At 42.4% G+C, this 15,655-nt stretch overlaps 3 protein-coding genes across 7 annotated transcripts in view; 2 read left to right on the plus strand and 1 right to left on the minus strand.

Moving 5' to 3' along the window:
- Nucleotides 1–6,984, plus strand: part of unc-5 — an 89,955-nt gene extending 82,971 nt beyond the window's left edge. For all 5 annotated transcript variants that reach the window (XM_065486233.1, XM_065486066.1, XM_065486150.1 and 2 more), the window contains 9 exons: nt 3,531–3,863; nt 3,962–4,025; nt 4,177–4,379; nt 4,532–4,695; nt 4,801–5,034; nt 5,091–5,237; nt 5,296–5,487; nt 5,678–5,889; nt 5,950–6,984. In XM_065486233.1, coding sequence (XP_065342305.1) covers nt 3,531–3,863; nt 3,962–4,025; nt 4,177–4,379; nt 4,532–4,695; nt 4,801–5,034; nt 5,091–5,237; nt 5,296–5,487; nt 5,678–5,889; nt 5,950–6,121 — 1,721 coding nt within the window. In that variant the 3' untranslated portion in view covers nt 6,122–6,984. The remainder of the gene's footprint in view (nt 1–3,530; nt 3,864–3,961; nt 4,026–4,176; nt 4,380–4,531; nt 4,696–4,800; nt 5,035–5,090; nt 5,238–5,295; nt 5,488–5,677; nt 5,890–5,949) is intronic.
- The window catches only part of LOC135941576 (uncharacterized), a 160,067-nt gene that overhangs the window by 45,936 nt on the left and 98,476 nt on the right, over nt 1–15,655 (plus strand). The gene's annotated exons all lie outside the window — the stretch shown is intronic.
- Nucleotides 6,969–15,568, minus strand: LOC135941497 (uncharacterized). The gene is made up of 4 exons (XM_065487126.1): nt 14,820–15,568; nt 7,679–8,234; nt 7,381–7,513; nt 6,969–7,326 (listed from the first exon to the last, which is right to left on the minus strand). Exons 1-4 carry the CDS (start codon nt 14,862–14,864, stop codon nt 7,215–7,217), a joined length of 846 nt encoding a protein of 281 aa, XP_065343198.1. The 5' UTR covers nt 14,865–15,568; the 3' UTR covers nt 6,969–7,214.

Consider the following 15,655-nt stretch of genomic DNA (forward strand, 5'->3'; position numbering starts at 1 on the left):
GCACGCGATTTGAATTTCCGCAAAGCGAGAGGCGGGCTCTTTTTGCGAATTCTTCTCTCGCACAAGATGTTCGCAGACATAAAGAGTCAAATATTATTGCACACAGCGGCGGCGGCGGCGGTGGCGGCTCCTCGGATTTATTTATTTATTTATTCCTTCCAACGCAGACTACTCGTTTCATTTTCTCGCAGCGACCAGGGAAAGTGCGCCGCTGCTTTCTTGAATAATGGTTCGCCGGCCATAAAACAGTTAAAGAAGCAGCCCGGGCTCCTTTATTGGCATAACAAAAAAAGTACGCCCGGCGTAATAAAAGCAAACGGTGCTCGAGCCTTGGCCCGCCCGCCCAGCAGCAGCAGTAACGGCAGCGGCAGAAAGTAGTGCGCAACTCCGCCGCACTGGATTTTTCAATTTATTTCATTTTGGCAATTCAAATGACTCGCCACATGTTGTTTTTGTTTTTTCTCGCCGCCTCCTCCGCCGCCGCCGCCGACGTGTGGGGTGTAAATATATTTGGGTGCAAATTGAGTCAGCAGCATCCGGCGCGGCGAAGGTGTGACATCTGCCCGCATCATTGCATTATGCATGAGACGCGCCCGTCTAAACGCCGAACGAACGGGCCTGCCTGCTTTCCTGCCTATGTGCTTGCAAGGTGAACGCGTGCGTCGTTTGCGGCTTTGTCACCGTCTCCGCAACTCTGTTTCATTTCCAGCACTATTGTGTAGTCGTTGCAGAAGTTTTTCGCTGTGTAAACTTCTGAAATTCAAATTTCCTCAGAGGGAAATTCTCGCTTTTGCTTTTGATTGCGAAAGTCGCGGCCGAGTTTTCATTTTCTCACACAGCGGGAAACTTTGCTGAAACTACGCGAGTCAAAGCAGCCATTAGTGGACTGTGCGATTGTTCAACATTTCCGTGAAAGCAGAAAATTGAGATGACGGCGTTTTTCCTCCATCTCTCCGAACAGCCTGTTGTGCTTTCTCTTGTCAGTCCCATTTGGAGTGATATTCGATATTCCACTCTAAAGATTGAAATAAGCTTTTCAGGGCAATTTGTGAAAACTCGTATTTTGGAGTTGGAATAATTTTAAAACAACAAAATTGGAACGAAGACATGAAAAGAACCATTTAAATCATTTCATTTCTGATTGTAAAATTATGCAAATTACACGTGTGTGAAAATATCCACGAAATATGGAACGGATTTTTAAGGTGAGGTTTTCTATTTAATTTTTAGAGCCATTTTATTAAAGACTAAAAATAATACAATAATTATATTGGGAAAACACAATTAAGTGCTTTCTCAGCCCTGTTAATATTCCCTGCGTATTTTTTAAAATTTAATATTTCATAGCTGACCTCTATAAAAATCAAATTTAATCTAGTATTTATTTTCTTTAATTCTAAAATGTTACAGACCACATTTATTTCTGTTGGAATTTAATTAACTGTGCGATCCTAAGCGCCTACGAGAGTCTGCATAGGCATTCCGCCGCTCGCTCGCGTGGCGCGTGTTGCATACTTTTTCCCTCGAATGCGATCTATCAATCGCCGACGAGAAAGAATGGGGAAGTGCTGCTCTCTCGCCCGCTCGGCGCTCCTAATGGAATACGTTTTAAGAAAGAGGTTTCGATCTTTTCACCTTGGGTGCTTAGCTTACGTCGCGTATTTCAATACAGCTCTCCCACGCGCGTGTGTTGCGCCCGGTTGTTGCTCCTTGGCGCGCGCCTAGTCGGCTGGCAGGTGCACCTGACGACGCCGAATTTTCCCTAATTCTGCTCCGGCGGCGAATTCCCTCGCTCTCCGATATGACAGGCTGCTGCTGCTGCTGCTTATCCTGCCGCTGCTGTATAATGCATGCCCTCTTCTAAGCTCTCCCGATAATACTAAGAAATTGTTTGGCTTCTCCGCCCACCCGCCTTTTCTTTCTTTTTTCTTTCTTTCCTCTCCCATCTGCGCGTCGGCTGTCTTTCTTCTCGTGCGTGCGTGTGTATGTGTCTCGGTGGAAATAAAACTTTTCAATTTCGTTCGGCTGGATAAAGAGCGTGGGCTTCATCTAATATTCATGTAATCTCCTTCATAGTTACACACTTGCTGACAACACGGCGTAAATTAGTTTTCGACCAAGTAGAAAATAAATTCATAGAAATTGTCGATCGCCTGTTTGTGTGTGAGTCAGGGATGTGAGTCATTAGAGGAGGGAGGAGTCCCCTGGCCTGTGCTCTCTCTCAGTCAATTCTTTCCGGCAGCGAGCGAGCAAATTTGCAGTTGGGCTTTTGAAGCGCGCGGCTTCAGATTAGTCGCTACTACCGCCAACGATAATTTCCTTTTTAGATTATAAAACCGCACGCAAACAAACGGACCATTATTACAGTCGGAGCTTCTTGCCGTTAAGCCCTTCTTTATGCGTCGGGGCGAAGACTGCCAAAAGAGAGGACATGCTGGGCGTGGGGGGCACAACTGGCTGCCAGTGGCCCTTACTTCCCTTTTATTCTTCTTTCTTGCTGAAAAAGATCTCGGCGGAGCTTGAGCTTTTTTGTCAACATCAGCAACAAAATATCCCCTTCGCCAGCTTAGAGGCGGAGATTCCAAGACTGGCTGTCTGAAATTTCCCTCTGCCGCGGAAAATTAGAAAACTTCCCTGCTCTGGTTCCTCGTCACCCGCCGAGAGATTAATTCTGCAAACTGATATTAATTTGAGTGTATTTAGCAGCCGCCTTCTCCAGCGCTGTTTGTCAATCTGAGATAATGAGACATAACTGCGTTCGCACACGCACATTAATTTACATTAGAATGCGTATTATTTAATGAGATTATTCTGGCATAATTAATGCTCGCGTCGTAATGTGTGCAAATTAATTCTTGGCTATGAATAAACATGAGCTGCCTGCATTCTTACCGAGAGAATGCCGCTTCCGAAGAAACGCGCTATAGAAATGATTTATTATATTCGCAAATGCCGGAGTTGTTGCATTGTTGTATTCCAAGAGAAATGCAATTAGCACAGGTTTATTAAATAACTCTAAAAGCTAAACTATTTTACAATCGCTATTGTTACTCTCCAGTGGTGTATGCAGTTCGGGCAAAATCCCTTTTATTTAAATGATCGTAAGGTTTATTTAACTTGCGGATTTTTCAAAAAAAAGTGGTAATATTTTCTCCTCTTAGAAAAATCATTGTTTAAATTTAATGTCGTGTTTCAGCAAAATTTGAAAGATAAAATAGGCCGTATTTTTATAATTTCAAACCAATTTTAATTGTTTCCTCATTCATCAATCTATAGCAAAAATCACAAAACTAGATTTAACATGTCACTTGGAACAATTTGTCTCCAAAATTGTGTACAAGCGAGAACTCTTGCGCGTTCAAATAGAAACTGCGCCAAACTTTGTCTATAACAATGTGCTTAAATGATAGATTTTCCCCGCTGTTACCAATATGATTACTTTTGGTTATTGTCGGTATGTGAGGTGTGAGGCATAGTTACACCGGTGATCCAAATTAATCTAAATATATGATTCCCACGTTTTGTTTCAGTGGATTACTACCCGCAAGCAGACAAAAAGAACGGCCACCTGATGACGACAAACCTGCACTCGCAGCCGGACCTGACGCAAGGCGCCGCATCAGCCACGCCACCCTTACTGCCGCCGCCGGGTGGCCCGACGGCCGTCTTCTACGAGTACCCCCCGTACGGCGACCCCAACCACCTGGGCACCCCGTGCAGCGAGCACCACTACGACGTGCCCCTGCTCGCGCCGCCCCCGAAGCACCCACCCCCGGCGGCCCCCGGGACGGCGTCGTCCGCCTCGCTGGCCTCGTCGTCAAGGCCTCCGCAGCGTTCGGGAAGCGTCTCGTCCTTCTCCTCCTGTGAGTGTCTCGATTTGCATACTGTTAGCTGCTTAATGACATCTCTTGGGGAGGCGCACCGTACAAACTAACTCGCTTCTCTCTCTGCTTTCTTGCAGCCCTCTCCCAGGCGGATTCCGTCAGCTACGATGCCATCCCCAATAACTGCAACGACTCGTCAAGGTGCGTGTTTACGTGTTTTTGCTTTCTCTGCTCTCGTGAAAGATATTGTGAAATCGGTAGGCGCGAGATGGAGGATGAGCTAGGGGGTTCAATTTGTTAACATCTCGCGTCCAATTAGTGCTCAAGTTTCTCATTTTGTGTGTAATTTCAGCGGAGGAGAGACTGTGTGCGGAATCAAACTGCTGGATACCGAGAGCAAAACCAAGGGCACGGTCGGACACTCAGGGCTGCGGCTCAGCTTGCCCAATTCCGGGGTGCACATGACGATTGCAGAAGGTGCTGTCAGCAGGGGCGAAAAGAGGAAGGCATTTTTGGCTGTTATGCGCGCTGACAGAGAAAGAGTTCCTTTGCCAGGTATGTACATTTTTAGTAGTTCTAATTTTTAATCATCATAAACTTTTGAAATATAAGTTGAGCATTTTGGAGAACAGACGAATTAATTTATAGCTACACCCTTCTGCTGCAATAAATAATTTGACTTAATTTTCAAAATTATTTTTAATCAGATGGCTTGACCCAACTAAGTCCCGTGGTCACGTGCGTTATTCCACCTTCACTGCGAAGGCCGGCGATCCTCAGCTTCAAACACTGCGCTCGCCCCCAGAGAGGAACCTGGAATGTTTCGCTCTGGTGCAGTCCCGGCACCCCCGACTCGCCACCCAAGTGGAAGGTATGCGGCCGGAACTTCAAAAATTTTCCCCCCTCTCTGAGGAGGACCAAACGCATTCCCGCTTGCTCTTTTTTTGTAAAATATAATTCCTTTTTTTATTTTCAGCGTGTGGTCGGTCTGGGAGAAGAAACTATCAACACACCGGCGTTTGTGCAGCTGGATGAGACGGAGGCGCACGTGATAGTCGAGGCATCTGGCAGGTACATTTTGGCTGGCGAGTCTCGCAACGGCAGGGCCGCAAAAGCTCTGAAGCTGGCCGTGTTTGGTCCCAGCCAGCCGCCGCACCAAGAATGCTGTTTGAGGGTGTACGCTGTGGAAGATACTTTAGCTGCTATGGAGGTAAATCCTATCCAAAAATAAAAAAATCCACAACCCTTTAAATCGCGGAATTTCAGGGAGTGATGTCAATTGAGAAGCAGCTTGGGGGCTGTCTTATGCAAAGGCCTAGATCGATGTTGTTCAGCGACGGAGGCGGATCGCTGTGCCTCGACCTGGAAGGCCTGGGGCACGGCTGGCGGTGCAAACCCCAGGGCAACTTCCTGGTAATTACTGCTTTCATATATAAAAAAATGAAAATTAACTCAAACTTTTCTTGTTCAGGAAATTCCTTTCCAGCACGTTTGGAGACCGTCGAGTAACTTGCTGCACTGCTCTTTTACCTTAGAGCGGAGCAACAACGAGCCTTCGCCGGTGTCCTTTACTCTCAGAGCTCGCCAGGTGGACATCACAACTGGCGCCACGATCTCACAACAAGTCACCATTAATGTCAATTGTGATGGTGCAACAATACAAGTAAGTAGTCCAAGAGTAATTTTAATTAGTCGAATTGTTTTATGAATGGTTTTGAAATAAGAAAGTTTGTTATAGTATATTTTATATAAAACCAAATGAATGTGAGGCGTAATTAAGTGTTATGAAAGATTGAATTTTTTTATTCAGCTTCGTTACAGTAAATTGTAAATTTTGGTTTTAAAATTTCCAGACCCCCTGCAGTCCAAGTGCAGTACACCGAGGCGCAAGGGTCTCAACGGTCAATTCCAGCAGCGGCTGCAGCTCGCTGGTCACTTTGGAGCCCACAGGACCTGTGTTCAAGTTCCCTAGAGGACTGAGGAAACAACTGAGTCAGTGTCTCGACCCACCAAACACAAGAGGCAATGACTGGAGGATGCTAGCTCAAAAACTCGGTGTCGACCGGTAATTGATGCCGTTAATTTAATTCGAACGCTTTCATTAATTTTCTACTTTTAATTTAAGATACATCGCGTACTTCGCAACAAAATCAAGTCCAACGGAGCACATTCTGGACCTTTGGGAGGCCAGGCACCGCGACACCTCCGCCTCGGCAGAGTTCCTCAACATTCTCAGGGCCATGGGCAGGATGGATGCTGCTGGAGCCGTGGAGCGGGAGCTCGGACCCTGGCTGTAAACTTTCTTGTGTCGGTGTGTAGGGGTTAGTAGCGCTCGAGCCCTTGTCCCCTCTGTCTCTTAATTGTGATCTGTGTATAAAAGACTGCAGCGAGTAATACACACATAGTAGTGCCAACTTCTGATAAGGACCACTGATAACTGTTCCAGAATAGTGAAAATCATTGTAACACACCAATATGTATAACACAAAAAACTTGATGTTAGAATGCAGATTGTGCCAAAATGCAGACCCCCACCAACCCCAAATTTTGGTCACAAAAATGCTATAATTGTTGTGCTGGAAACGAGGTGATCAAGTTTTGCGTCGTCTCTAGAGAACCTTGGGTTAGGTTTGATTTTGGTGGACATATTATTGTGTCAACTCATTGATGTCGTTAAATTTGTTACTTAATGATAACAGAACGAAAGTGAAAGCCGGTGATTTATAAAGGAATGGAAAGACAGTGTCTGTTTAGGAGCAAGTTGTACAATATTGAAATTACCTATTGTTAGCAAAAATCCCCCATCGTATCGAGTCGTGTGAATGATAATGTAATGAGTGAGCATTAATATTATTTGTTACAGAAGGTTAGAAACGAGATGGAAGAGATAATCACTGATAGTTAACTTATAATGTGGATAATAGCAACTACTATTATAATAGCCATTGCTGTGAACAAGAATTAAATGTTTCCCTCTTTTATATTAAAATGTACATATAGCATTAAAATTATTAAAACGGAAAGTAACAATTATGAAAAAGTGGCGATGATAACCAAATTTCAAATTTGTATTGAGAAACTGAAATGTAATAATGCGATAATATAGTCTTTGATGAATTATATATTAATAAAAATGCAACGATATATAAAGTCACTCAAATCCCTGCTTTTTATTTTGCGCTTCAAGCACACACATTTCCATTTTTGCGATTCAGGCACTTCCCTCGAAGCATACTTTACAAACTAGACTTTTTAATTTAAAACTAATAAATAATAGCGTGAGCAAACCATATGGCAAAATAATCCATTCCGACCAAAAGTATTTGATTTTTCGTGTAGTCATTCGAGATCTCACATTTTGGCACAAAAGGTGCACAAAAACTGTTGTCTTCATCTTCCAGCGTTTGCTGCACTTCTGGCTCTCGCAAGCAATGGAGGTGGTATCGGTCCAATGAAGGGGACTGAGAATCCGCTGTTTACATTTTGCGTTGTCAATCGAGACCTATAAAACAATGAAATAAGTGAAAGATAATTTAATCGGTAGCTGGCAGCTTGCCTGTATCCTCTTTGGTCTGCGACATATTCAACCACCCTGAGAACTCCTTCAGGATCAACGTAGCCATATTTTCCTTCAATTCGACCACCTGGAAAGCGCTTTTCTTCTCTGTAAGACTGATGTTCACCAGATCCTAAAATAAATCCATCATAGTTTGAGTTTTTCATTAAAAAATTAATTCTGGTCATATATTGTAATCATTATTTATCGTCCAAATTTCTATCATCCATGAATTAAATAAAGGTTTCCACAAAATTTGAAAAAAACTGAATTTTGGCTAAAAAAATATTTCACGCACCAGTGTCATAGCCAAAGTGATAGGTGCCGTCCAAGTTGTGCTGCACGAAGTGCGCCCTTCCCGACGCAGGAATGGACACTGGTTTGTGGTATGCGTTGATCTGTCGGACCGCAGAATCTCCGTCGTCGAAGCTACTGACGTGGTTCGTCCTACCCTTGTTACTTCTGCCCTGCGACGAAGGGAAATTGGCCTCGGACGCGGCGGGACTGCTGTTTCCTTTCGTCCTGAATGTGGGACTAGACGGAAGAACTGGAGGCACTTTATTTACCGTGGCCAGAGATGGCTTCGCGTTTCCTTTGCTGAAGGGTCGTCTCGGCGCCACTGGCTCTGAAGGAATCGAAAACTTCCGCAGGGTTTCAGGGTCAGCTATGTATACCCTGGGAGGGCTGAAGACGTAGCTAGGAGAGGAAAGGGGAAGGACCACAGCGGACATTCGGGGGTCAAAGGTCAGCAGTGCATCGTGGATTGGGCTCAAGGAACCAACGACGTTCAGTGGGACGGCTCCTTCGCCGACAATGTGGCCAGCCTCAATAATCACTGGGAGAAGAGAGCAGCACTGAAACAAGAAATTTTGGAAGTTAAAAGAGGAATAGAAAATTTTAATTTTCGTTGCTGCTTCTTCCTTTTAATTTGTTAAGATAGACGTTTCCATTTTTAATAGTTTCTATTAACTTTATATAATTGCCACTTTAAGATAAAGAATGTATTGATTTGAACCATTTTCTGGACTGTGAAAATTATTGGTATCACGATATTTCAAGCTGCTAAATATTTCCTCTTCAACTTACATTGTAGTAATTTGTGTGGTGTTCATTTTTGGTGTTCGTTAAATAAAATATAGATAGGTTCGTTTGTTTATTTATTTTATCAAAAATGGCCTTCAGACGTCTATAATTTTAGGAATGGGGAATTTTAAGGATGAAGACTTAAGCGAATCAAAGCAACAGTTGTCCAATGCGGTATTAACGGGCGAGGTTTTAACAGCATATTTAAAAACTGAGCATTCTATCTTAGTCAGCTAGTTTCTTAAACCATTGATATTGGAATAATGCAATTTAATTTTCGTTTCAGTACGGCAAGCTGAAATTCGTAAAATTTTAAGAACCATATTATACAACTCGTAAATTGTAAGCGGTGTAACATATCTCACACTATAGCTTGACCCTATTTCTTAATGAGCAAGAATGCGACGTTCGCCTTTTATCATTTTATATTTATTAAAAATATCGCTGTCATAAATTTCCCACGACTGATAATTGTTCCGAGAGAAAATACATGAGAAGCACGCTTAATCAACACCGCGTAAAGGATGAAAGCTGGCAATAAAATTACCCGCGTGTCGTTCATTGCATGCTAATTTATTTTATGATAATAAGCGTCCTTTTGTTAGCCGTCATAAAAACAAGACAGGCGCGATCGACGCCAAGTTGCGTCACCTCGAGTTTGGAATAATTTACGTGATCTCGTCTAGCAGCTCGGCGGGATGAATAATCTCGGCGCGCAATAATTGCTTTTATCCACGACTGCAATTAGTAGCATCTCATAAATAAAAGCCCTGGACAAGTTGCACTCGGCAAGTAAGAAAAAGAAGACTCGACTGTGAAAATGTAAATAGAAGCATGCAATAAACATCCTGATGATCGAGAATTAGCAGCATTGCGGAGGCTTCAATAATGCCTCCACACTAAGCATGAGGCTATAAAGTTAATTACCATATAGTTTAATGTTATCCAAGAAGGATGTGATCAATGAATAGCATATCTTAGAAGCAAATCATATAACACTTAGCCAAAAGATCCGGCTTTGAATCTGAAAATGCTGAAGTGTCCGGTTCATTCAACAATTTGCTGGAATTTCACACGCGATGGCTGAGATTTATTTCAATTGCGGACGATAAAAATCCGCTCGTCCTCGAAACGCCTCAAATAAAAATTTAGCATATGCCAGGTGTGAACAGCGTTCGGACAATAGAGGATTATATGTGCGAAAAACAACTCCGATCGCGGCCAAGCAGCGAGCCTTGAGCTTTATATCGCGGGCAGCCAAAGTAAAAATAAAAGTGTGTGTGTGCCAGTGTGACTCATCCTCAGTGTAGTAATTGAGGTGTGTCGGCGCGAATTTCATATCGGATGCGCTGCCAAAGTGGATTCCAACACGAGTTTGGCTTCAAATTCTAATGGTGGGAAAAAACTTCAACCTCAGATGAAGTCAAAATTGCCTAACCGATGATTTCATCTGAGACATATTTAATAGTTAAATCGATACATTGGGGACTTACCATTTCTTCCACAGTTATTTTTCATTCACCAAAATAGAAATAATTTTCTTTAATTTAATTCGAATTTATTTAAATTTCCATATAGTTGCTTATGGATGCTGTCTTTTAAAAGTATGTTTTTATGTTATAAAATGAAATTGAAACTAAATTTATGTTTAGGTTTTCTCTAACCAAAAGAGCAAAATACACGGAGAAGTAAATTTATGCGCTCCTAAAAGTCAGAGCACTATCAAAATCTTAGCACCTGCGTTGACTGGGTTTAAGGCCACATTCTCACTCAATTCTACTACAACTTTATGATGCTCATCCTAAAAAGGGATTTTTTCAATACCAAAAGCTTAAAAATTAAGGAATTTTTAAAGATTGTAAGCAATTTAATAAACACTCAGTGTGCTTACACATGATTAGAAATCAATTGACTCATATTTGCAAGACTATAAATCTCAGCTGCGCATGACCTGTTCATATCATAAATTTTAATACATTTCTGCATCATGCCGCTGAGGCCAATTTGCAGGTAATAATTTCTCAGTGGGATTGAAAGGCAGTGTTTTTCACTGCTAATGCTCGTCCAATCACTCAGAAACTCAAATTAACGACTGGCATATAATATTCAGTCACGAAGCTCCGCTTTTTTTATTTATGTGTCATGTGTCTCGTCCTCAAAATGCCTTTTTGTGCTATTGTATCACGCTTAACTCAAATACCTTGAAAATCGAGAGTAAACGAGTAGTGAACGGTGATATTCATATTCGTCTTGTCTTGTACACTTTTAGACTAATAAATAATTCATTCAAGAAACAGTCGAAAATATACATTGTGATTCGTGGGCAGACGAATCGTGAAAAAGACCGATGGTGGAATAAGATAAAGATCCGCATCTAAATTTATTTGCCAACCTGTAAAAACACGCATTTTTCTCCGAGCTCAGACTGGTTTTGAGGTTCTCTGGCTGGAGATTCACTTTTTCTCTCAGTCTCAGCAGGCCAACGATATTGGTTTGCCATGACATTTAGTGCCATTTGGTGCCGGTCTTGAATACCTTCTGCTACGATAAAACTTGAAAAATCTTCATTACTTGGTGTTATTTTCGAAATAAGATTAATTACACCCAGTCTGACAAAGAGCAATGCCAACATGCAGTGATTCCAAAATTTTCCTCTTGATTGCGCACTGAAAGTCTTGAGGACCAAACGGATGCAGATTTATACGACAGCCATACAACATTCTGCAGATAATCTTTTATTCCACGAAGATGATCTCATCCCGGTGCAATTAGCTGTAAAAGCGTTCACCCGCGCAATTCCATGTGGATCGTGCGAGTTTTTCTTGCGCACAACACATCATAAAGCAATTTTACGATCCGCGCACAACTTGCCAGCAAAATATAAAATTTCATAAAAAAGGGCGTTTTGCTGCGTCTCTCGGGTGAAAAAGGTGCAAATATTTATTTCGTTCTCAATATCACAGGGACGAGAGAGAGAATGCGTTAAGCGTCACCGACGGCCATAAATTGGGAGCTGCGCGCGGTGAAAAAAAGCAGAAGATCTGCTCGAAGGCCATTCTTATTCCACGCCGGGGTCAGCCGCGAAATTTTCTCCCCACTGCTTTTTCATAATTCAGGTGATGGACACCAGAAGAAGAAGTGCCGGAGATGATTTGCTCATCGGCTAATTAATAAATCGAATCAGGAGCGCGCCAACGGGGGCGGCAATCAAGGGCATAGTCTAAATCTGACAAACGGAGATCGTAGGTATCGCAAAAACGAGGAGGAAGCCGAAATGTAAGTCACGACTTTTGAAAGAAGATGCTACACAAAAAGCTGCGGGTGGGGATCACTACACATATTAGAGAAGAGGTGACCTCGTCGTGCTCGCATCTCCTGCTGCTTTGAGAAAATCTTTTTATGTGCTGTTACACACACGCGCGAAAGGATTATTTGAATATACGGCACGTTTTGTGTTTGAATGCAACCAGAAGGCCTTCTGCTTCTGCGGCGGATCCGCATCTCTCGCGCGGATTGATTGATCAGTAGCACCTGAGTAAATGACGTGCGCACATTCAACACTGCTTTTGACGCACTCCTGCTCTCATTCCGTCGCGGAGCAAAAAAAAACTCATCACAGGCGGACACGACTTGACGAGTTGAAAATAAAATAAGAATGGGTTTTTTAATTTATAAATAAATAAACACTTCCGTATTCTCTCGTTATAAAGTAGAATGGCAAAAATGTGGAGCGCATCATGAAGCATGACAGTCAAAATGCGAAATTGCCCGATTGTTTTCTTTTTGTCGTGATGAAATTTCTGCTGGAACGTGTTTCTTTTAACAATTCCATCTGCACGTTCCTGAATAAATTTCACCCATTCATTTTTCGCCGCTGAATCAGAGACAATCGCTGCTGCATTATTTATGAACGACTGACTAGTATTTTTTAATCATTCCGAGAAAGAGTCAAAACATACACTGACAAGGGCAGGCAAAATATTTGCACAGCGCGAAATCGCTGTCGCGCGCGATAGGGATAATGTAATTCAGATCCGGCTTCATGGACGCGCTCGGTTTGTTCTTTTCAAGTGTTCCGACGCAAAAAAGCGCCCGTGCTGAGACTGACATTCCCCGCTCGTACACGCGGTGACTCTTTTCGATCTGATGTCGATGTGCGATGCAAAAGGCCGAGGTGGTTGCTTCATTTGTCCGTGTGGGCGCCACAAATTAACTTTTAATTAACAGAGCGAGCCCAGAGTGGCCATAGCGAACGCATATTATCGAGAAAAGCACTTTTAGATAGGGCTTATAAAATGGCCCACCCAGGCTCGTAAAATTACTGACCCGGATGCGTTCAAACTGTTCCCCAAGAGAGTTTTGACACTAACTGGCCATTGAAAAAAGTTTTCCAATTTTATACAAGCGGTAAAAAATTGACCATCAAATAATAGTATATTTGCTTCCCCTTCCCATTTTTATTATTGTTAAAATAGCTCATTTTCATCAAGGATCAAAATAAATTGCTCATCCAGCCGTCAAAGCTTTTTTATTGCTCTTTGCAACACTAAAAAAGAAATTCATTGTCTAGCCATTTGTTTGTTCAAATGTGCTCACCGTTGTTCATAAATTTCAAATAACTTTCGCTCCGCATGCGTATGGCCAGTCTAATAATAATTTAATTTGCTGACTCTGGTGCCAATAAATGACATAATGAGTTTGCGCTTTCCGAGCGCGATTGCCCGTGTATATAGAGGATGGCGAAACAATCGTGATTATGCACGGCATTGGTGCGTTAGTAATAATGAATAGCCAAAAAACGCACAGGAACATTTTGTACCCTCTCGATTAAATTTTCACATCGCGGCCGCATCATCGAAGTAATAAGAAAATGATCAATTTCCAAAGCATTTTACTCCTGATCGCATCAGAACCTTCCGCAATTTGTCGGCACGCATGGCCGAGGTAATTGGAGAGGTTATTGTTTCGGTTAAAATAGCTTGCGTTCCTAATAAGGCATTCCATCAGCCGATTTGGGTATTAAGTAAGTAAACAGCCGAATAACACACTCACAGCTCGCCGACGATGGCCAAAAGAGAAAGTGTAGCGTGCAGAAAATAAATAAGTCTTCAAACGGAATTGTTTCAATTTGAAAGATCATTCGCTCCTGATGATTCAAGCGCGCTGTCCGAGTCGTTATTGCACGTGGGCGCCTCTCATTATATTTATCTCTAATTGTCTCATAACGCGCCACGAAATTTGCTATTTCGCAATGACAGCTGTGATCAGGTAAAATTAAATCGTTTCTATTGGTTTTTTTGCCCCAGCTGACGTGAGACAAACAGGTTAATTAGACTGCCGAGGTTGTTCTTCGCACGCGAGTGTCAATTTAGAATGGACAGCTGACGGATCTCAGGAGGTTTTACGCAAAAATTAAATTAAGCAATCCTCTTAATTTTTAAAGTGCAGTTTTCAAACTCGATAGATTTTAATTGGATTTTTTATACTGTTTGGTTTCACCAGTTAAAAATTTATTTAAAATAAGTGTCAAAATGCTGTTTGAGAATATTTCAATCCACGATGAACAGTCATTATATTTTCGAAAATATATTAACTTTTATTGATGACGATGTATTTATACATAAAAAATAAGATTTTTTCTTCAAATTAAATATTCCACATTGTATTGCCAAGACAAGGACAGTGGAACCCGCAAGTACCTCGTGAATTTGCAGACCCCAGAGAGAAAAATGAAGTGAAAAAGAAAGTAAAATAATTGGCTTGTATTCTTATATTTATTTTTTGTCAACACACGAGTGTTTTTTGTTATGTAAATGAACTTTCAATACGTGAATAGCTGCGATTAGCAGGTTAGAGTGCGGGCACCAGCCAACAATTTGTCTAAATTGGTTTCATCGTTAAGCTAGAACATCATATAAATTAATCCGTAAGGCAATGCCTAAGTTTAAGAATCAAATATATCGGAAGTTTAATTCCCTTATGCCTTGAAAAAGGCACGGAATAACAAGATTTATTGCTGCTAGTCTTGGTCCAACCAAAGAGGAAAAAATTATTTGGTAGTTGTAGCATTCTGTTTATAAAAGGAAATTTATAATAATCAACAAAAAAAGGAAATTGGTAGACAGCAAAAAACCTTTATTTTATGTTAAAGCAAGAGAATATTTAACCATTCTTTTGGGTACTGATTATGCAAGTCGTTTTTTACTAAATTTTGTTGAACCCGGAGTCAATGGTAGAAAAATAAGAAACTTCGCATAAATCACAAATCCGAGGGCAGCACATCTTCGCACGACCTTTCCCCTTTCCATAAATCCACGGAAATCGGATGAGTCGCGAATAGAGAAAAACAAACTCACCATAAGCGAGAGAATCGCGACGTGCTGGCCGCAGACGAGGAGCATGATGAGGCCGCCGCGGCGAACAAAGGCCGTCTGCTCGCGGGTTTCGCCGCACGTGAGTTTGTTGTGCTCCGCGAGCTGTGTGCAGAGGAGGATGCGCGCACCTCTCTCGCGGTGGCGGCGGCGGCTGCCAGGCACAGGTACAGGTAGCTCGTCAAGAATAAATAATTCTCATGACTAGGCACGCTCAACTCGGTAAACAAGGCCCAAATTTCGCCTCTCCAGTCTGCGGCTCTCAGGAATACAAAAGAGCTTTACTCGAAATATTTGCGCTCACGGATGCAAAGATTACATATTTGTGTTGTGCAGACTTGAACGTTTGCCAACACTTTCTTTCCTGCTTTTTGCTCTTCGTCTCACTCACAAAGAGGCAAACTCGCTCGCTGGGCGTTTATTACAAACAATTGTCCCACTCACTGGCCGATCGAAGTGTAAGAACTAGCGCTCAAGGAAGTGATGCGAAGATGCACCTTCGCAGGAGCGCACATGCCACAGGGATTGCCTCATCCAGTCCAGCGTTTATTATTTTTTTTTATAACGTGCAGTCCTTGAATTTGACGAAGGCGCGCCAGTTTTACTTATCCCGGCTTTTTATCACTCGCAGAGATGCTGCGAGCAATGCCGGCCAGTCATCGCGCGCGCTTCACTTTCTATGCATTGGTTATTTATTGTAGATCGGCCTTCTGCTGTCCGTAGAAAGTGATTGGAAATAAACACGAGCAGTCTGTGTAATCATCCGCCTTTTTGAAATTGTTTTACGCCAATGTGCCTGCAGGGCGTGCATGCGCAACAAG

This window comes from Cloeon dipterum, chromosome 1 (assembly GCF_949628265.1).
Source record: "Cloeon dipterum chromosome 1, ieCloDipt1.1, whole genome shotgun sequence".
NCBI classification, from domain to species: Eukaryota; Metazoa; Arthropoda; class Insecta; order Ephemeroptera; family Baetidae; genus Cloeon; species Cloeon dipterum.